Source organism: Anarhichas minor, unplaced genomic scaffold (genome assembly GCF_050575085.1).
Source record: "Anarhichas minor isolate MPS153535 unplaced genomic scaffold, ASM5057508v1 ptg000043l, whole genome shotgun sequence".
Taxonomy (NCBI): Eukaryota; Metazoa; Chordata; class Actinopteri; order Perciformes; family Anarhichadidae; genus Anarhichas; species Anarhichas minor.
The window spans coordinates 2,124,364-2,147,557 of record NW_027466489.1 but is presented as its reverse complement, the minus strand read 5'-3'; the positions used below and the strand labels follow the sequence as shown (position 1 = coordinate 2,147,557).

The 23,194-nt window shown below is 42.8% G+C and overlaps 1 protein-coding gene across 2 annotated transcripts in view; it reads right to left on the bottom strand.

Moving 5' to 3' along the window:
- Nucleotides 1-23,194, bottom strand: part of tex264a (testis expressed 264, ER-phagy receptor a) — a 59,446-nt gene that overhangs the window by 35,063 nt on the left and 1,189 nt on the right. For both annotated transcript variants that reach the window (XM_076110387.1, XM_076110388.1), the window contains exon 2: nt 11,689-11,910. In XM_076110387.1, the coding sequence (XP_075966502.1) occupies nt 11,689-11,910 (222 nt within the window). The remainder of the gene's footprint in view (nt 1-11,688; nt 11,911-23,194) is intronic.

Genomic DNA, 23,194 nt, shown 5'->3' with positions numbered 1-23,194 from the left:
CTCAATAAGCCTAAAGCAAGACCATTTTCTCATCCTTGCACTACTTGGTTTGTTCTTGAGAGATGGGATTGTACAAGTTTGCTATGTCTGTTTGCACTCGACATAGCAAACATTCCTACATACATATACGTAGTATAATTATAGAAATAACCTCTGAAGCAAATGTCAAACAGACAGAACACAAATGCAAAATAGAGGAGACCAGAACCACAGTATCATTGTTGGACAAGTTGCATTTACACAGCATCCAGCATACCGTTACCAGATTATTACCTCTTTTGCCACATAAACACAGCATGCCCTGTCTCCCCACATAATGCACTCTTTTCCCCTGCTGTTGGTACAGAAGTGCCCAAAGGCTAGTGTGTGTGTGTGTCTGTGTAGCCACTTTACATAAGCCCAGCATCTTAGTATGCATCCACTGGAGAACAAACAAATACACACAAATAAAGAGGTCTGCAGCATAACAACAGCCATAAAATCAAGAGACAGAAAAGCGATACACATTTTAGGAAATGTCAACAGCTGATCTGTTTTGACACCTCTACTCCTCCTCTTCTCCTGTGTCTATACAACCAGAGGGGTTCTGGATTAGCTGCCGTATGTTCCACCCAGAGGGGTCTTTCTCAGTAATCTGGCATCTATTTAATATTTGCTCACCCACAGTGGCAAGGCGGTGTGGCCTTTTCACTGCGGGACAGCCAGAGAGGCAGAGTGACTAATAGAAGGGACTGGATTCATGTGGTCCACAGGACAATACGCTTCCGAACCTGGAGGTCAGGTCTAGGCGTGAGATGGAGAGATCAAGGCTTTTTTAATCAGTTGTGGGAAAATATAGAGACCTTTGATTGAAGAGAGAGTCGCGGCTGTGGAGCAGACTTGGGGAGAATTAAAAGTACAGCGAGGCAGATTTCACCCTCTGCTCACCAACAACATCCACACGGGCTTGCTTTCTTATTCTGAGATGACACTGCTGGGGCATCTACAACTTTCTTTGTAACGCAGGCACGAATGCTAAAGCAGGGGATGACACACAGCACACAGATGCTATCTGATTACCATGTAAAAACACAGCCTCTTGCATTTTGTCGTGCTCATTTTGTAAAACTCTCCCAAACCATTATGAGACGCCAGGAACAATGTGCAAACGGCTGACATGGACACACTCACGTGTGTGAGTTACAAAACTGTCCTTTTTCCATTAATTAACTAAATTGAAAAAAAAAAAGTTTTCTTCATTAAATCATAGTTCTGGAAGCAGTATCCGTACAGTACAGCAGACGAAAAGACCTGATAGAGTATGTCCTTATTCTGTTGACAGACAACCATAGTGCCTTGCATGCAGGGGTTCTGTGGTTGTAGTGCCGAGCAAGCCGCCCGGCTGCTCAAACGGGTTAAATCTATCATTTACCACCAACGCAGTGAACGGTGTCGCCAGTTCACCCATCCGAGAGAGTTAGAAGCCATGATGTTCCGTGCATTGTCGTGGACACATGCCCCACTTTGCCAATAAGTCTTGTAGTTTAACTGTGAGGTCAGCTACGTATCTGCCTGACATACTCTGTCACGGTTTCCGCCAGTCTATTGCAAGTCCGGCATAACATTAGCGAGTGTCCGGTTAAGAGAGAGAGAGAGAGAGAGAGAGCATGTGTGTGTGGGACCATCAGTATGAAGTCAGTGCTTACATTATAGCTGTGAAGGTAGCAGTGCAGTGTGTGCACAGTTTACTTGGTAAATAAAAGCTAAAACTCCTCAAGACCCACGACAAGGTCCTGTGTCTTGTTGCCACCTGCTGATTAAAGTGAAGGGGGGTCATCCCTAAAGTACGCAACAACTCCGGCTTAACTCCAGGTTAACGTAAAATGAGCTAAACCTTTTAGGTGAACCAGCTATTTTTCTCTCAGTTTCTATCTTTAATATTTATTTTAACTGTTAAACTGTTAGCATTACTCTGTCACACTTCTTATTGTCTTATCATTTTCATAGTGCTGTACCTAGTGTCAGACCTCAGAGTGGTCACAACCACAAAGAGACCTGAATGCAAAGTCAACTTGCTACCAAACTTGGATTTTTATAGAAGAGAGTAGTGGTGTAATTGAGAGTAGAGTTTGTATCAGGCTGAAAACTTAAAGCCCACAGAGACCAGAACCCATACTGGTCCACCCTGACTCAGGTCTAGTCACATTTTTTAAGTAGAGCCCTGCCTGAAATGCAGCAACGTTTTACCACCTACGTGATGAACTAAAAAAGTAATTAAAGACTGATGAAATAATATGCTCCATCTGATAAGAACCATATGGCTCAGGAACGGGCTCATTGGGTCCTGGCAGTGGTTTAGAAATAAGACATTATAGGGTGGAAATTCAACATCTTGATTGTATAACCTGGTTCCAGTATTAAACAGCCTCTACTAAACATCATGTGCCTATTTTAACGCATACTCCATTTGTGCACATGGTTCCTACCATCTAAAATAGTTTCCTGCACAGCTGTCACACCACCAGACAGAAATGTTTAGTTTTCTCTTGTGCATCATAAAGGGGCTATAACTGGCATTTCGTTGTGCAACCTTGTGCTGTAGAATGACATTAAAATAACCTCTAACAGATAGAGTGCCACAATTATATCTGATGTGTGTGATCAAAATAAAACTGCTCCCCACTCTGTTCTTTGAGATGTCCACAAAGCAACCTGCCACGGCAGAGTGTACTGCTTCATAGACGTCCTGTTTTTTGCCATCTAACCTCGTCTAGTTTCCTTGGTCGCACACTTCGGCTGTCATTCTCCATGCAGATGAACAGGACACGCCCACACATTCAAACAGACCATTATCGGTTAGCAGGTCAGAACACGATTTGTAATCTCAGAAAGAAAAGGACAGCGCTGAATATCAAGGGAACATATAACGTGTTACGCATTCATTCATCACGGGAGGAAATAAAAAGCACATTTTAAAGTTACCACAATTTCAAGGACACCTTAAAACCTTCACATGAACTCATATGAACAAAATACCTGAATGTGGAACTTGTGGTTTCCTATCAAAGCACACCAATGCATTGTGCCTTAGTCACAATATTACCATGGCAACCATTATTCACATATCGATAGGTGAGGCTGAGCGGGTCAGAAAAATGTGAAAGGCCAATTTAACAGCAAGCCGAATGGGAACAGCGTGCGCACACACAGTGGAGCAGGCGAGCGGAAACACACACACACACACACACACACACAGGTCACACGGATACCACAGTGAAAACGCTACCGGTCCGTGTGAGCTCACAAGACAAAGTCTAATTTGCAGCACGGTGTTTGATGCACAGCTGGAGTTTCAGAGGGAAGAGTATCCCAGAGCCGGAAGGGAAGCAGGAATCAATAAGAACACCACAAACGCTTTTGCCTGCTTGTCAACCTCACTTACTGCATCACTGGACTGTCACTAGCAATAGAAGCCTCAGAGCAACGCTACAAGACCAGCAGGATGATTAAAGCCTGGGACTGCTCGAATGTTTACAACGTGGTCTTGAAAGGTGGAAGTAAATCAAATACTTAAAGGAACAGTTTGTTGGTTTGTTGTCGAGGATTAGATGATACCGCTCTCGTGTCTGTATGCTAAACATCAGGCCACAGCCAGCAAGCAAGTAGCTTAGCAGAAAGACTGGCGGTATCAGAAAACCATAGAAATACATTTAAAGTAGAACGGACATTCCTATTCAAAGCAACATAGCAGGATGGTTAGAGCGGCGGCCTTCGTTATGGGTACTGTTGCCATTGCAAAGAACTTTGACTGTAGTAGAGTTGATGCCATAAACAGACTTGGCCAAATTTAGGAGCTTCATTGTCAAAAAGACAGGTTCATGAAACTTTTTAAAAATCTAAATATGCATATTAGTGGTCCAGCTTTAAAAAGCCCGGTGGTGGAAGAAGCTTTCAGATCCTTTTATCAAGTAGAAGAAGTAGTACCTCAATGTAAAAATGCACATTAACTACAGAACTATTAGCAGCAAAATGTACTTCCGTATCAAAGTACCAAAAGTAAAAGTACTTATTAAGAAGAATAGCTTCTAATATTATTAGATATATTTATTACTGGAATATTATTACTGATGCATTAACATGTAAGCAGCAGTTCAATGTTGTATCTGGTCGAGGTGGAGCTTATTTTGACGAATTAATTTACTGTTGGGTGGTTTAATCTATAGAAATACATCCGTTTTGTCAATCACATGTTTTCTTAAGTAAAATCATTAGCTATCAATTATGTAGCGGAGAAAGAAGTACAAGATTAGTACCTGTGAATTGTACTTTATGAAATGTTGGGAAGAGCCCAGTGTGTAGACAAGGCTTCAGCACATCATAGCCCACTTCTTTGTAGGAAGGAAAACGAAAAAACATGATGAAACTGTCATGAGCTTCGTTGGTGTCTAAATATAGCCTTGTGCATCTACAGCCAAGTGTTTCCTCCACACACTGTCAACTCACTCAGCGAGGGGATAACAAGACATATTAACTGTAAACACACAATATGAGGAATTGCCGGTCAGAGGCTGCCTCCACCTCTGGACTGCTGCTTTCTGTTATGTTAAGGTTATTATTTTTTCAAAAAGCGTTAACCAATAAAATAAATGTAATGGAGGGACCAGTGCGGTGGGATGACAGCATTAATAATAAAGGAGACTTATCTCGCTCTCACCACAACCCTGCATTTAAACTCAGACCACTCAGACGCACGCTCGCTCACAAACTCACACTTCACTTATTGACTCTCATTGGGCTTTGATGCCATCGCAGGCACAACCCCTGCTATCCCGCACCATCCCACGCAGAAATCGCTGAACAGAGAGCAGTTAAGGGAGTCTGCGCCCTGAGCCCAGGAGGCATTAAAGATGTAGAATCCTGTCACGCCCCCGCCTCCATTTCCCTTTGGGCTGGTTGGAAGTTCTCATTGCCTGACAAAAAGGAGCTGGGAGGGTCAGCGTAGAACCGTGTAACACCTCAACATGCCTGATGATACTGCAGAAGACTGTGTCGGACAAATAGTGCTGCATCAGGACATGTGGTCGCGAGGCTGCAGGTAGAAAGCATACGAGTGCCTCATGAGGGTTGACATGGTGTCACTGGGCAGCAGAAACTGCAAAAAAAAAAAGATGATTATAGTCTCATGCATGTATTATAAAAGTGTTTTGTGTTATGTCCCAGGTGAGACAAATGCCTGCTTTTCCATGGCTTCCAGTTTGAAAGCACCATATGGTGAAGATGTCCTCTTTGATTCCACTGATATCCATAAAATGAGCTAAAGTACGAGCTTCACTGTACATACAGAGATGCAACAAAGCTGCTGTCTAACTCAAAGTAAAGAGAAAAAAAATTGTAAAAGTCTTCAAAACCAAACTATTCCTCAACAATATTTGACTGCAAGCCTACTTTCAAAGACTCAGCTTGTGCAATTGCAGATCATGCCCTCATATGCGTTGACCTCTGTCCTTGTGTGGAAATATTACCGGTTAACTGTTTCTTGTTAAGCTCCCTCTCTGCTGCGGAGACAACCAGCATCCATCCAAAAATATTTAGGAAAAGAAAGCCTATTAGCATATTGCATTACCATGTACTTTGTACGATGAGACAGGTGGGAAAGGCAGGACATAAAGGAATAAAACACAATCTCTGAACAATGCCTGAAATAATCCTGAATAGAAAATCAGAAACCCTTGTAGAGCTATTCTATCTATGAGCCCAGAGGCTTCCGTGGGTGGGGTGTCAAAATGCTATAGAACAAAGCCCAAAAACAAGAGTTGTTATCTGCATAACAATGCAATCCTCAGACTTGCACCTAAACTCAGCTCTGTCAGCTCGATGGCAGGGGAAGAGCTGTAATGTAAGGCATGATGTTCAGAAATGCTGGGATGTGAGACAGTGAGTGGGCCGATTCCCTCACCTGACTTTTGCGAGGAAAATAATTGTTTTCATATCCACGTAACATGATTCAGGATTATTATTAATACATGGTCTGTGTGTGTGTGTTTAGAGATAGAGACACAGTGAGACAGGACTGTGCTACAATGGGTGGAAGAAGTAAAGTTGTTTTACAGGAGTGTCCCTGATTCCCCATCCATTCTCCTGCTGGTTGACTGACGGGCGGCATGCAGTTTATCAGCTGCACACACATGGTGCGAGACACAAAGACTGAGATAAAGACAGACAGGCAAAAGAAGACGAAATATACTAAATATTCTAGAAACCAAGACTATTCTGATTTGGTGAAAGTAAAGCTCAATGAATGTAAAGGAGAATACAAACAATACAGCTCCACAGTTAACAATTCATTTCAGAACCGTCTAAGTAGAGCGAAGGGTATCTCAGTTGCCGTTTCCTCTGTGGGTACACCTGAAATCAGCTCAGTTCCACTGGATAACCCCTAATCAGGCCATTGCATGAAATATAGATGCTGTGGACAAGCAAAACACATTTTCTATATTTAAATTCAACAAATAACAACATCAAAGAAGATTGAGAAGAGTGGCTGGTGAATAACCCATGAGCAGGATGCAGGTGATGAATCAAAGAGTCGCAGTGGTAAAGCATGACGGTGCCACTAACTAAAGAATTGAAAACATAGACGACTCACCTCCATTTTGCCAGCGAATGAAACCAAAGCTCAACCTCACCGCAGTCAGAAGGAGAGAGATGCCACTAATACGATTGTCCTCTTGATCTTACAGATGTTAAACTATATATCACAGCCCAGGAATCTCCAATGCTTCAGTCCCATGAGGATTGATGACGCTATTAAAACAAGTTCAAGAAAACCCACCGCCTGCTTAACAATGTTAAAAAAAATCCCTCTGGAGATTGGAGTTGAAGACCTCGGACGCAGTTCACCCTTTGATTTTACCGGGCCTGTCCAGCTGTGTCCTATGTTGCCCAATTCAACTCACCCCCAGGTGTGGGATCACTTGACACAGCTCCTCCCTGAGAGTCCAAAAGATACAGGAGCAGACTTGATGGAATAGGTCTCTCTGATGATAGTCGATCATCAGTGTGTGAATAAGTGATGAGGTGGTGCCAACGGATGTTTATGTGTGTCAGATTATTACTGTAAATAATAAGGTAAATTAACGAGTCCTAACTTTTAAATACCTGGGGTTTCCCTAAAAGGGCAATCTGACTTTTAAACATCACAGACTAGAGAGTTTAATGCTTTTTCTGCAAAGTAAAAAATGGATTCAAGCGAGGCCTCTATCAGCAATTGATGATGTTGATATTTTATGTACACATGGGAGTTTATCTTTATTGAAAATGTTAGATTCAGTATATCATACTGTGTTACCATAAGTGTCGGATTCCGGTTACGCACTCATCATAGAGGTTTGTATGAGGAAGTTGGTAAGTCCTCATTATACAACCACAGAACAGAAAATGTGTATATCTTTTTGTATAATATAATATTACACAAACTGTCTTGATGCAATTGCTGGATTGTTGAAAGTCTGTTGTCTCTTTAATGTGATTTTTTTTATGTTTTTAACTTATTGATGTTTGTTTTTTATCTCGGTTAACTGTGGTATCTAAAAAGGGATTATTGTGGGACAATAAAGACTGAGTAAATACATTTTGGTAAGTAAATGTCAAGAAGGCTTGAGGAAAGTCAAACCTTTCCTCACGGTGACATGCAGTCACGTTATAAGCTTCACCTGCTGCATATTGGCAAAAAGAAACAAACCCATTCACCTAACATTGTGCGTGTATGGCCCATATGGCCACATTACTACTTTAGACTGAGCTTGTTGTTTATCATTGTGACACTGATAAATTGCTTGGACTTTCTTTCAAGAGACTAAATTGAGAAAAACACGAATGTGCTTAAATTCTGATAGTTATGTTTTTCCAATTCTGCATGTGTGAGCTGAAACTGAGACTGTTTTGTCAGCACTGCTTACGATTCCTCCTCCTCCTGAAATAACATATGTCTTCTATAAACACAATATGAAGAATCATACAGAGCAACAATAGGTACATCCAAATTGTACAATTGTGGAATACCCCAGAGGAAACAAACCCATTTCTAGGGGGTTTACAGATCTACATTTTAATTGCTGTGGGACCTGCAAGGCAAACAAAACTGTGGCACCACATCGTATAGAGTGAAATGGAGGAGAAAGAAAAGAATGTGTTCGTGATGCTTTAAGCTTCATTCAGATAAACGGATTACTAAATGGGTGGAAGCCATCGGTTTCTCATCTCGTTTCTGCTCACAGGGGCTACTGGGAGATATTTTCTGACGCAGCCACCAAAATAAGAAGCACAATGATTGTTCAATCTCATTCTTTAGGTCTTGAATAGCTGCTTTCACAAAGATCAAACAGGGCTTGACAGAATCCTTTAATATAGCGTGAAAGCTACTTCTTCATCCTTTCTTTTTTCCTTCTTTCACCGTCAGGCTTTTTAACTAGTAGATGATACAATCCTAAGCATCCTGTGCTCATTCACACTCACTCACTAGAGTCACATGAATACACAACTGCTGAGCTCAAATTACAAAGATCTCAGACATTCTGTTGATCCCACAAACTCATTGATACCCTCTGATTATTAACAGAACGTTAAAAACGTCAGGATTAAATCACCTACTTCCGATCTTTTAAGCCACAATTATACCTCCTTGTGTGTGTGTGTGTGTGTGTGTGTGTATTAGCTTATGTGTTGCGCACAGATAAGGAAAGGTAAGCTGGTGTGGAGATGACGCTGTTGGACTGGAGAGAAAGTGTTCAAGTGAAAAAAAGGGCAGTTATGCACTTAACCTTCTCTCTGATAAGCGCTGGGAGGCCAGCAGGTGTACCAGAGTCTCTGAGAAAACACTCTGAAAAGCTGGGAACTTGGCCAGACAGAGAGCCCACCTCACCAGTCTGCCCTACCCAGTCTTGCCAGTTTCTGACCTTGAATTTCAAAGCTTAGAAGGTGCCACAATCAATACTTTTGTATGAGTTATTGGTGAAATGTCTAATGAATGGTGTTGTGGTGACAAACCCCCAAATAATGAACCTCCGACTTCATAGTCTGGTGATACAGTCAGGTAATAATTCCTGGTGATACGTTGTATTTTAGCGTCTGCCCACAACTCTGTTCAGTCTCAAGCTTCTAATCGCCTTTGTTTCATGCTGCAGCAGCTAAAACGCTTGTATGAACGGACTGTATGCTACCTGCTCAGTGCCAAACAGCCTGCAGTTAGCAACTAGTTAGAGTATGGAGCCGCCAGATACTTCCCTCAGGAGTTGGTAAAGACCAAAGCAGAGCAAAAAGAAAGATTGAACATTTGCCAGGTACCAAAAACTTGACTTCAAATGAAGTGTTAATGTTTTTCTGTGTCTGCTTGATGCTTTAGCAACTGTTTGCCAACACATATCTACTAAATCAGCCATATCTACTTTAAATGATAATAATATTAGGTTGTTGCATTGTCACCAAGTGGCCACAAAAGAGAATCAAGTAAAGCACAATGTTCCATTCATCTGTTTGTAAATAGATGAGATTGTCAGTAGATTCATTAAAAGTACAGAGCTACGTCACAAGTGTCTCTCTGCTTTCAATGCCCATCAAGACTAAAAACACTAACAAACGTGTTGTTAGTGTGTTATTAGCCCATCGACTGTCCGGGAGCAGCTCCTTAACAACCTGTCAGAGAACTCAGGTCAATTGATGGACTGCGACAAGCACTTCTGCGTCATGGCGGACAAGTGTAAAAACTGATGCTTTCCTAGCTGGACAGACTACAGACTGACAGAGCTGCGCGCCCACAAAAGATGCACACTTACACTGGCCATGATTATGTAACACGGGCGCCTGAAAGGGAATACTACTACATTTTAGCACTATGAGGGATGCTGTTTCTATGCCTTCAGATCATTTAGTCTGTGTCAGTGCACACATGGTAGAGTTTGTCCTGCCCTCTGATGTCGGGTGTTGCACTGTGCATAGTGCCGCAGAGACCAAACTGCAAAAAAGATGAGATGGCTGGTAAACTGTGATGAACTGATAATTCAGTGTTTTTTTTTTAATTTTATTTGTAGATCAGAACTGATGTCACTACTATTAAAACCTGCTAAATATCACACATTTGGTCTTTGCTTTTGTGACTTTTGTGACAACAACACAGAGATTGTTAGTGTTTGCTGGGTGGGAAGCCGGAGAGAGATCATGATTTCTTGTGAGTTCACGAGCAATTTCTAGTGGTTGGTCGAGCTGCCTGGGTGCAGGGGGGGGGTATCTGAAACGCCCTCAGGGCAGGTGAAAAGAGGCAGCTGGTGACTGGATGTATAAAAGGGGAAACATGGCAGATTACGATATGGAGAATTAACTAGTAAAATTTGGGAGGCAATAGACAGTGTTGAGGTTAATTTTCGAGCTCGTCCCACATAACAGATTGTATAGCTATCGTTTTTATTAGAAAATCCAAATATTCTTATCACTACCATTTTCCTAATAAAGTCTCTGGTAGAAGGCCAGGATGAAAGCCAATAACCGACCAACTGAGACCTTTCAGAAACGGTCTGCCTGCTACACAAGGGCTGTCGCATTGCTGCGCTATGCTGACAGGGCTGGAAACAGTCAATGAACAATGCCATCCTTCCCATCCTCGGCATCCTTGCCACCTTGCCTCCTATACTTTCCCGTGCTCAACACAACAACTGACGGAGGACTCAATGCAACGCAGTGAACACTTGGCCTATTCCTATGGCATAATGCCACCACATGCTGATGATTCATTGGGTTTGTGCAGGCAATTCAAACACTGCAGTTTGCTGACAAAATAGAAAGTAATCCCAATGAATTTCAGCACTCGTGAAACCCTTTTGCCATCGGGCAGTTTTGTATGAGCACCCGGCCTCCGACTTTCATGAATATGAGAAAGAAAAAGCTCCACTCACAAAAGGCAAATGCGAGAAAAATCCATCATAATTTCTAGACATAATGGTACATTTACTGACTAGGAAGTGGGTCAGTTTTACCTTTTGTGAAGAGCCAGACGCTTGAACAAACAGATGGACAGATGTGCGTGCACTCACGCACACTCACGCACAAGCACACGCGGAGCATTATTCATGCAGTGGGATGCCCCAAAATGAATCCATGTGTGTAAATGTCATCAGTAAATGTCAATAGCTTTTTGAGGCCTGTCCTGAGGACATGTAGCCCAACATATGGGCCGTGGGACTCAGGCATACCTTCATTTCCTACTACTTCATCTATTCTTAATCTACTTTAAAGACCTCATCTGCTCATGTGATGAATTAAACAACACGTGAATGTGGGTCTTTTGACAAGCAGGAAGCAGAAAAGAGGACATATAGTTCACAAGATGAATGTCACCCACTGAAATAACAGGAAGAGAAAATAAGAAACCTCCTTACTCCTTCATATGATGGCATAGACTTGTCAGTGTGGAAGGTTAGGAAACAAGTAATGATTAAAGAGAGAAACAGTCTGCTAAACATGTGAGACATCCTGTAAACACTGGAGACATGCACACTGCTTAAACCTTTACACCTGTGTTTCTCACTGGTCCTGTTTGATAACTAACTAATTGCAGATTTGACTAATCCTGGAATATATACAGCTAAAGGCGGCTATGGATGACTCCATCGATCACAGGTATATCCACATTGTGCTAACATATTCTCATATCGCCTGTACCTCGATGTAGGAAGCCAGCCTGGGGTAGACCCTGTAGGGTCCCACCACGTGAGACAGCGGGGTGGTGCAGTCGAAGCTGGTGGTCACAGCGTGGCTCACTTCAGGAAGAGAAAACACCTTGAAGCCAAACTTCTCATACATCTTCTGCAGTTCTTCATCCGGCTTCTCTTCCCCCTCGCACAGGACACTGCCCACCACGTAGCGACATTTCTCTGCTGGCCTCTGAGGGGGACAGAGAGATGAGAGATGAGACATCTATAAATCCACTTTAAACCCTTCTGCGAGTCACCGGTAGAAACCCGTTCTTATTTATTGTACAACCGTCGAACACAAGGCAAGGTAGCGGCTTCTGCTGGAGGAACAATTAGACATTTTAATGTAGTTCTATTGTATCTGTATTGTAACATATTTCTGTCAGATTCGAGACAGGTATATATTGATCTATAACATGTATCAAAATGTATCATCTTATGCACAAGGAAATGCAATTAGTCAAGTAGGCCACATTAAAAGCAAAACACTGAAAATAAGCCAAAGACTGCTGCACTATGTGGAACTTTTTAACGAACTTTATTTTCATAAAAGTTGTCCATTTAGTAGATAGTGGGTTAAAAAAAGAGTGATCTGACCCGCGGCTCTTTGTTGCATGTCGTCCCCTCTCTCTCTCTCTCTCCCTTTACGACCATCACTATCCATTAATTGCAAAAAAACAAAATATAATTGAATAAAATATGAATATAATATTGATATTAGGACCTGAGGCTAGCTCCAGCTGGGATTTGGGCTATTGTATAATTATGACATAGATTGACTTTTTCTTTTCCTGGACATCGTGACTGCATTACAGAGAGGTGATCGTTTTATCACATCTTAAATGTGCTTGCAAAAAAAAAAGACTAAAAATGACCACACAAAAACAAACTGAACCCTGCAATAGATGAATGAAGCATGCGGAGCCCACCAATTTGTTCTTTCCCACCTGTCATTGTCAAAATAGCAGGGCGGCCCAGAGAGAGGGGGATGTTACCTGTGTGTCACTAGTGCTGATGATGCTGCACGTGTGTGGAAGTAAAAATAGTAGTCGTTTGATTTTAACTTGTCGGGACGTTGCACCTTCACATAGTTTGTGTGTCACTGAAGACAGAGCTGCCGGCTCTGGTAAACATCCCACTCCAGTTATCAACAGCCAGGTCACCACTGTAGCAGCTCAACGTGGATCTGTGCTGCAAAGCATGGTATTTTTACAGTGTGCTCCAATCAAAAGTTATTATCATTACCATTATTATTAATAGCAATAGTAGTAGAAGTAAAGATATTACACACTTTTTGTATTTAAGATGTTGCTCTAACTTAAACTACAGGCCGACGCCACACGTAAATATTATAAAATAGCAATGTTATTTTTACTGGCTCTCAAAGTTTTAGAAGTTTACTTGAATCCTGCATATTCTCATCCTGCTGCTAGTTAGTGGTTAGCTTCTTTCTTTTTGATAACTGACTGTACATTTATATTGTATGGACCCAGGAGTAGAGATGAAACGCTGCCCCCTATTGGTTTGGAGCATGTGTCCAGATCTTACATATTGCACCTTTAATGTGCCCACACGCCTGCATGCAGATGTGAAAGAGACAGAATCAAAATTGGAAATTGTCAGTCAGACAATGATCAGACACAGATTCTCCTACTCACATATGCTTGCAGACAGTTTGTTGTCTGTCTGTCTGTAGAGCTTCCGATTGAGAGTGAGAGCTGTTGTTAAAGGACTGTACTGGCTTTTTCTGTCAATCTAATAAAAAAACCTATAGGTACACTTACAATGCCTGCCCTTTTTACTACATATTGCCACAGTATCTTAGCTAGGACATGTTTCCTGGCTTCCAGGCAGGCATGGACGGGTAGAATATATTACAATAATTCATTTCGACACGAGAACTGCCAATAATAATGATGATGTACGAAAGTGCACCGATTATCTGCAGAAAAAGATAATAGAATAGTTAATAGGCCTCAGAAAACCCTGCTGGTTTCCATTCATTTCTGTACAGGATGAAAATCAACTTCTGAGTAATGTCATGTTGACACAACGAGATGCAAAGCCCATCTTCACGGCAACAGATTGCCCAATTCAAGCAGGTTTTGCCTCTGCAGGATTTTAGTTTTGCTCTTAAAATTGGGAACCAGTGGCCGCATGGAAGGCAGGATTAGCAACTTTTAAAGTCCAAAACAAAGACAGTACACTATATGTGATCTGAACTAAATGTGATAAAACATACAGAAACCCTGGTGTGGTCCCTGAAGACTTGCTGCTGGTTTCTGCTCTGTGACAGTGGCCGTCTGTGACGGGCTGGCACTGAGGGGACACAGATGGGAGTCAGCAACACTCATCTTCATGTCCCTGGCGTCCTTGCACAATTATCACATCTAACCGCCACAACCTTCTCTTCTTTTCCATCTCATTTCTCACATGCGGGGTTATTTTTGACTGCATTGTGTTGCTACTACACGTCATGCTTTCCACTGTCCTACTTTGTTCGTACAGCGGCTTTTGTGCATTGTTGGCTGCCAGTGAGACTCCCTGGCTCAGATAAATCTATTCGAGGAGCCCGACCTAACTCTCGGTGCCTCTTAATGCCTGCATCATGTGGGTAATAATAATGACCGACAGTGCCTGTTGAGCATGAGCAGATAATCTTTACTGTCACCTGACAGAGCCCCTTGCAACCATGTTCAACAGTGAGTCAGAGAGCACAGATCACCTGCGTTTGACAGGGAATTATTCATTGAAGGCAACATGAGGGACACTAGATCTATTTACAATGAAGCAATGAGTCATTGCAAATACAGGCAGTCACAATGGCTGTTAGCTTTGTGTGGGTAAGTCATTACAGCCACCTGACAATGAAGATATATACACGTTAAGGCCTTGTATGTATTGTGGAAATTACTTTTTAAGCATGATAGTGGAGTCAATATTTTGAAAAAGATGACAAAAGATTTGACAAAATCATCATTGATATGAAAGCAGAAATAAATATCAATTCCACATAACAATCCACATTAAGAGCGACTAGCCTGTTCCCTCGACAGGAACTTTTCAAACAGGAACACAGGACCTCTGGTGTGCAATGAGTTCCTCTTTGTAGCTTCTTGTCCCTAAAAAAAAAAGCACCGTTTCATATTATGATAAAGCGTTATTACTTTGTCATGCCCCAGGAACTATTGGGATAGAACTTGCAGTAATGCGGTCAAAATATGAATTTGTCCAGTACTCTTTGACTAATTACTTGTAAAACTAATGACATTCCCATCATCGTCAGCTGTACTTGTATGTTTATATGCTGTGCTAATTAAATGGAAGATGGTGGACTTTGTCCACATTACACCTACCAGACTTCATTATAAAACACTGTTGATGTGAGCATGTTAGCATGCAGACATTAGCATTCAGCCCAGAATATTGCCGTGATGTTCACATGGAACCAGGCAGATGGTCGACGGCGATCTGGATATCATGTGAGTGGAAAAGAGCAGCACCAGTGTTGTGTTGAGACGTGTTTTTCCGTTACCTAAACCTGAACCAACCCTTATCCCCAACGCTAACCACAGAGGGGGGCGCTTTCATTTTAAGATGTGTGAAACACTATTTGTAACAGGAACAGACTTTGACATAACTCAACAATAACAGTAGTTAGAATTGCCGTCTAAAGTTAAACTATCTAAACATTCTGCAGCCTCTGGACGATGTTACGTAGCTCCCTCACACCGGAGACAGTTGTTTAAGTTTGCAATAGAATATTAAGCATTTTATAGCTACATGCATTACTAGGATAATTACATAAAATAGTTGACACAAAATAATTGTTTTCAATGTATCTTATTCCACCACCATAGCAATTATGTGCATGTTTTGTTTTCCCTGTGCAGTCCAGAAGGTGTTTTCCACCAGCAGGCTGCCTGATTCCATGTGAATGCAGCATTAAGTACAGCCTCACACGTCATGACATCTTTATCCATCACATGTCAAATGTATAAAAAAAAAAAAAACACATGCATATAAATACATTGAACAAGCTCTTCATAGGAGGTAACACCTACACTTGAACAAATTGACTGAAAACATGTTTTCATAACATTTAGCTTGGAGTCATTAATTACACAACACAATCATATCATCATTACATTAATACTGAATGATCACCCAGCCCATTAGACCATATCATTCAAAATGTCTGAGACCTTTGTTCTCATCTAAATGGATTCATGTGCAGGGGTTGGTCTGCAGAGCCGTTTCCCCCCCCCCCCCCCATGAACACACTAAATGTATGGGCTGCCAAACAACCTCATGTACAGAGCTACTCCTCGTCAACACTGGTGCTCTGTGATAAGACACAAAAAAAGTACCCATTCAAACACAGAGGGGAGAAGAACTGTCCTCCCACCGCCTTGCTTCAGTATCTCGCCATCTCTCATGCTCTCCGCACTGATAGACTACAGTGTGTTAGACAAACCAGTAGTTCACTAATGATATCATTCAGGGCTCTAGCTATCATTCACATCCCACACGCTGGCAAGAACAAACAGCAGCCCCGACTGCATCTCATCTCTGCTTCCCGCCAGACAACACACCCCAGAGACTACAGGCAATTAGGAGAGAGAGGAACACCAGCACGTACTTGACTTGTATCGTCTTCCCCCACCTAAGTTGTTTTGTGTGTGTCTGAAATTCTACCACCACAAAAGGTAGAAATTCCCAGACGCTGTCTACGCTGGGCAGTTGCACTCTAAAAGTCAGGTACTGCCAAAGCTGTACTTTGTGAGACAGCGTGTGATTCCATTTCTCTCACAGGTAGCTGAGGAAAGCAGACTGTGGCTTTGGATTGACCTGGGTGAGAAGCAAACAGCCAGATATTGGGAAGACTGTGGAGATTTTACTATTGTAACTGATATTATGTTTCTGTAGCTAGCTGCAGAAAAACCAATCCAGTTAACAATAAAGTCCACTAAATGTACACTCAAGCTATCTGCAAGATATACACAATCATCTGAATATGTCTCTGCTGATTTCATGTACAGCAAACATTCATTTATTATAATTCCCTATGCTAAGCGAGCTCGTTAAATTGGGAGAAAAAGACTTATACAGCCAATTTTTGTAGCGCTCGTGGCCCCCATGGGACCCTAAGATGGCTTCCCTTCACAAATGGTGCCATTCCCATCTCTACCGGATTCCCCGAAGCCAGGTCTCCAAGGACCTGTTGGGAAAGAAAGTAATTTCAAAAGCAATTCTTTGCTTGAGGCTACAAGGGCCTTTTTTTGATTGATGATAGCACTCCAACAATAAAAAGGTATAGCTGAAAGAGGTAATTCCTTATTAGCAGACACGTAATGAGGATTTACGCTCTTCATCTCTCCTCCTCTCGGCCCTGCATCTCTTCACCGCTTGGTATGCATTGGTTGGAGTTGAAGTTCTGGCCCCCCCCCCCCCTGTTTACAAATGGTCATTTCTGAAGAGTTGGCAGGTTGGGGAGGACAGGGAACAACAAGTCAAGCAGACAACACTCTGCGATTACTGTAAAGACAGGATCATAATTAGCATACCATACTCCGCCTGACCGAGGACCATCGCCACGCTCATTAAAACACAACTGCCAAGCAACTGATCGTCAAAATGCGAAGCTAAACTAGCAGAGTGGGAGCGATTTAAATTGAACGAGCATAACATCAGCTACCTCTTTAAAACAACCCACATAAACTATGTGGAGGCAACGCAGCAGCACTGCTGTGAGGCAGGAAACTTCAAAAGAATAAATACATTTCTCTCAGTATATTTGTTTTACAGGCTGCCCTTTAGTATGCCATTCAACACCTAAATGTGTCATTGAAATTAAAACAAATGTGAGCGAAACATCACATTCGCCCTCCATGCTCTTGTTGGCGAACTGGGTTCACCATTATGCCAGAATGGCGTGAAGAGGCTGCGATTGTACGAGGGTCCTTCACTGCACCGCAGACAAGAAATCTGCACATGTTGGGGCATCTCTGGACTTGTAGGCCGTCTTCACGTCAACGTCTGCAGTGAAGCACGACAAGCAGCGAATGCAGCCCTCATAAAGAACACATCAAGTTGGTGACGAGCGCATAATGACCCCCGAAAAATGTCACCCACAACACCAATGCATCGGATAAATTCATCACACAAACGATGCACGTCACTGCCTTTGCCGGAGAGCTCTCGATCTGTTCAGCGGTTTCATTTTCTCACTATATCTGGAGCACTGAGACAGATGGTGTTTATGGCACTTCCAAGAACCAGCAGACAACCTGACACATGCGGAGCAAGAAGAAGAGAAGACTACGGGGATGAGCAATATCTCAACAAGAGACGTCTTTTGCCTCAGTGTGTCAGAGCGATAAACCCGTCTCAGCTGATTGGAAGCCGCTCGGCCGCCGACGGGCCGACACAGCAGCAGCAGAGACAAAGTCACCGGGAGGGAAATTGAAACTAATCGGGCTGCACAGCGCTGGGACCACAGGTAATGCTGTGATGGGCTGTTTGCTTGCTAAATTAATGGAGCAGCAATTGCAGTGAAGCAAGTACCGTATATGCTGACCCAAACAACTGCAGTGAAAGCGGAGAGATTCAGCAAGGGAACAGCGAGGGTCATTTTTACTATTTGGGGACAAAGAAAAAAAAAAAAACAATCACACTGTCTGTAACATTTCGCCACTTGAATACGTCCCCGCTTGTTATGATTGTGAAAATAACATGAAGACTTATTCAAAACATCAATATGTCCTCCTTGAGGGCCCCTTCCCTTTAAAGGAGGGACATATTATATATATAATCTGCAGTGATGAGGCCCCACTGGCCCTGTAAGGCTTGGTGCCTCTTGCGCCATGTGCAGCACTGTGCCTTTAGGCTGTGCTCAGACGTAGCTGGTAATTACACGTGGCATCCTGGGAGTTCTGGCATGTGTAATTACTGGCATGGATAAGCAGCCTGCTGGAGGCAGGACTCAGTTTTCCTTCGCCACAGTCGTTGAGTTGGTTCACCACTCCTTGGCCAGCTGGACATGGTGTGGCTCTCCTCCAGCCAGATGTCACAGAGCAGGGAGATAATCTTCTCTGAAAGGAGATATGAATGGATCCCTCCCTCCTCTGCATAGGCTTACTTCCTTCTCTACACATCTTCGACTGACTTCCTCCACCTCCTTGCTCTCTTTAAGCAGCTCTGATGAATATTTGCCTGTGCAATTCAGTATCTCGCGCATCACAACACTGGTTGAAGAGCAGATTCGTGTCACAGGATTGATGGCGCAGATGATTTAAAGGCATTCTTCACCATCTTGTTCCACTGACTAATCGTAGCGCGTCAGCTTGAGTTTCCTTTCTACATGGTTTATGAAAACGGATGAAAACGGCATCCTAAAAATAGACTCAACAGTTGTGTGCCGGGATAAAGAAGCAGCTCCACATTTAATAGATTCTGTCTGGATTTCTGCCTTCTCGTTTTGCAGTATCTCACTCAGTGTAGAGATGTCCATGAACATTAATGGGGTGCTTTACTATAGGGAGAGTCTGCATGTCCACAATCGTGCATAATCTTGACTTGAAGACCTGTGGGACCAGACTTCAGAGTATTTATTTCTCCTTTCATATCCCCCTTTAAAAGCAGGCAACTCCTTGCCAGAAGCCCCCCCCCCCCCCCCTTTCATGTTGTTGCTGTCGACCGACAGACAAGCGGCAGTAAAATGCTAATAAATTTGACTGGGAGTGCAGCGATGCTCGGCGCTCTGATCTGAAATTCCGATTGATGAATTGGAGCACTGCAAGGCTCTCAAGGTGAGTCAGGCTCCTACAAATTTATACCCCTCTTCCAAGGCAGTTCAACGCCTCGCCTCATCTGTCATCGCCACTCCCATACACGTTTACACATGACATTTCATTTTCTCCTATACTTGTCATCACGGGGAGCCACGAGTGGGTTTTCTTCAGAAGCTAAAACAAAGTGGAAATTCAGCAGATGAACCAAACCGCAGCTCTAGTTTAGCCTCGATACAGACACGTCATGTCATCAGTGTCAGAGGCAGCTGTGTAGCTCCACCAGGTATGGACAGACATTGATCATTTCTATTACAGAGAGCATAACGGTTGACCAAATAGATTTGTCTTATGAGTATAATAAAGATAAGATACGACCCTTACTCTCTGGTGCTTTATTGTTCACGATACTCACGCTGGCCTCTGAGCACCCACTGCTGTCCACTCTTAGTCATGAGTTTTGCTCAGGAGCATTCTGCCGGTGGATTTGTTTTACTCCTTGCCATTCTACAACATAACAAAGTGCTACAACCCAGGAATTCAATGAGTTAGTCGGTCCTTTGTCCAGACTGGGATTTGTTCAATACTCGTGTCGAAGCCCCATTACAACAAAGCCTGAGGCAACTCTGCGTTGAATGGTTAGGTGTGTTTAAAGTGTAACCCCCGGTGTTGTGGGTCACTGTCCGGTAGGCCTCGCATAGAGAGACCTCGCTCCAAAGCGCTCTGTCAGCACTAAAGAAAGCTCTGGTTCCAAACAGTTTCATTCCGGTATAGGTTAAATATAGGGCTTGTTTGTATTTCCTTAAAAAAGGAACAGTGTGCAGCAGTTAGAGGGATCTTTTGGCTAAAATAGAATATTATATAGATTGTATGTTTTCTTCACAGAGCCGGCCGCCGTCTTTCTACAGTAGCCCAGAAGGGACAAACCAAATACTGGCTCTTGATAGGGCGCTTGTCACACGGGAAAAGTTTCAGTCGATTGCGATCTATAATCTGTAACCTCAGATGTCGCCGTATCCTACACACTGCCCCTTACAATCATTCAGTGCTAAGCACAGGACGGCAGCGACGTTGCCCTTGCAAAACAGACGGCGCTGACAGTGGAAGGGGAAGAGAGTGCCAGACAAAGTAGACGGGCAATGGCAGGCTCATACCCACAGCATATATCTGGTGAGCCAGACTAATGTCCGACTGACCCGTGAGCCAAACTGCTCTACTGTTCAATCCCTCAGGCCTGTGTGATAACAACTTGTGGCAATTATAAGCATACATGCAAACACACACTTGCACGACATGATTTAGTGCTAAATGGTGTTGCCTCCACCACACCCCTTCACCAGTGCAGACCAGTGAAATCAAACTGTCCACTCTCTGGAGTCCAGAGAGACGCCTGACTTCAAGCATACGGTTGATTTATCCAGGAGAACAGAAGCCTGCTCTACCCACATCCAGTGATTCATGTGATCACTTGTTGTGGTTCATTCTGAATGCTGCTCCTATACCGGCTTGTATTGTAGTCATTAAACAGGGATTATATTAAAACTTGAACGCAAGGTGAATGCAAAATAAGTGCAATTTGTTGAAAACCAGTGATGCAGGAAAACCACTAGAGTAGTGTCACAGTGACCAATTAACACACAGACACTTAGATCTGAAATCCATTTTTGACTGAATTAATTATGAGAGGCTGAGTCACACTACTGATGACATGGTAATACATTAATTATAAAGATCAATGTGGTTTTTAGGACGTGCCCACCTCCCACACAACTCAGTCCCAATGTCAACACTGCCATCTAGTGCGCAGTAAGCAAACAGGCGTATAATGTTCAGTGCAGGGTGGAGGCTGCGGTACCAGTGTACTCACTTACTTAACAACATTAAACTCTGTTTAAACCCGATGCAGAGGCCACCTTAAGTATTGAGTCAAGTCTAAATACAGCATGGTGCACGGTCCACTGTAAGTCATGCAAAAGTAGGAACAAGAGTTTACTTTTTAATCCCCTTAAAACGTATCTATTCCTTAATAGGGCAGTAGAGTTTTGGACTGAGTCATATAGAAGCAAGTAATAACATTTACTAGAAATTATGTTTCAGCCAAAGTTCAGCCAAATGGCATCTGTCACATTTTGAGTTTACATGTGTGGCTGGTGGTGAGAAATCAGACTCTTGGCCTTTGTAAACAAAGGTCAACAAATTCTCATGTCACAAGCCAGACAAAGAAAACCGACAGGGGTCTTATTCTCTGAATCAGTAGACAGAGCTTTTCTAACTGACCACTTCTAGAAGCCAAAGGCTGGTGGAACATTTGAAGTTGGGCTCCTAAACGTTGACTCAGTCAATGACAGTAATTTGATACTTTATTTATTTCTGTGATGTCTAATTTATCTCCATAAAGGAAGTCAGAGGTCCATACATCTTCAGACTATCTGAAAATAAACACAGACCCCAGAGCCGGGTCATCAGATATGTATAGACATCTTTTTGCCCTGCAGAGACTTCTGAACATCCTATAATGGCCCCTTGTGATTCAGACTCTCCATAAATTCTGAGACCAACGGAAACGTTTTAAAATATCCTCAATGAGCCTCCTGCCATAACTTTCCACTGGTATGACTCACCGTCAGGGTTTCCACGAAAAGCCTTTATTTAAAAGAAGGACAGCGTTCTACAGAGGCAGGGGTAAGCAGGAAGACGAACACAAAGTGCTCCAGTGTGCCACGTTCTTTAATCAATTGACATGCTTTAATTGACTTAAAGGAACTGTGTTTTAGCATTTCAGGGGATTTATTGGCATATAATCATCCTAAAAATAAGAATCTTTGTGTTTGTGTTAACTTAGAATGAGAAGTTTATATCTATAGGTCCTCTTCATGGAGCCGGTGTCAATGTTTCTACAGGAGCCCAGAATGGACAAAACCAAACACTGGCTCTAGATGGGGCCATTTGAGTTTCCACGTGTTGGCCACCATAGTTCTCCTACATTCTTGGCACACTGTTTATCAGATGGCTTAACTGAACCCGGCCACAACAAACTCAGCACGCAAACGTCAGCAGGACAACAAAGCAAAACAAGCTAATCTAAGAGCTAATCAAAGAGCAAACCACATTGTAATCCTGTTGTTAAGTCACGGAGTAAGCTATAGATAGGCTATAATAGGCTATATTCTGCCTTTGTGACATGTTACCATGTGTGAGCACTCTTCTCGCATCCGTATGAACTCAATCAACATTCCCGTTTCACAAGCAGCTGTTGTGGACACACGTCTTGTTGACTAAAAACACAACTCGTGATGAACAGCGGCATGTGAAATGAAAGCAGAAGACAACTGCAGATCTCATCGGGGGAATGACCCATTAATACGAAACTTGGTTTGGTTTTTGGATTAGGATCCGAATGACAAAGGGAGATTCATTTGCTTCTTGCATCTGGATTGTGACTGTAACTTCATAACCCTTTAGATTAGACCAATAAGGGCACACGCAAACATGCATCAGCTCTCTTCAGACACACGTGAAGAGGCTGCGTCTGCCCTTCTTGTTTGGAGTCTAGTTACAGTCTTGGAGCCAGAAGCAGACAAACGCTAACGTGACCTGGAACCACAGACGAGAGGGGGAAAAATATCAACAGTGCAACGTGGCATTGAACAGCTGACTGGTTTCATCATCCAGGCTGAGTTCCTT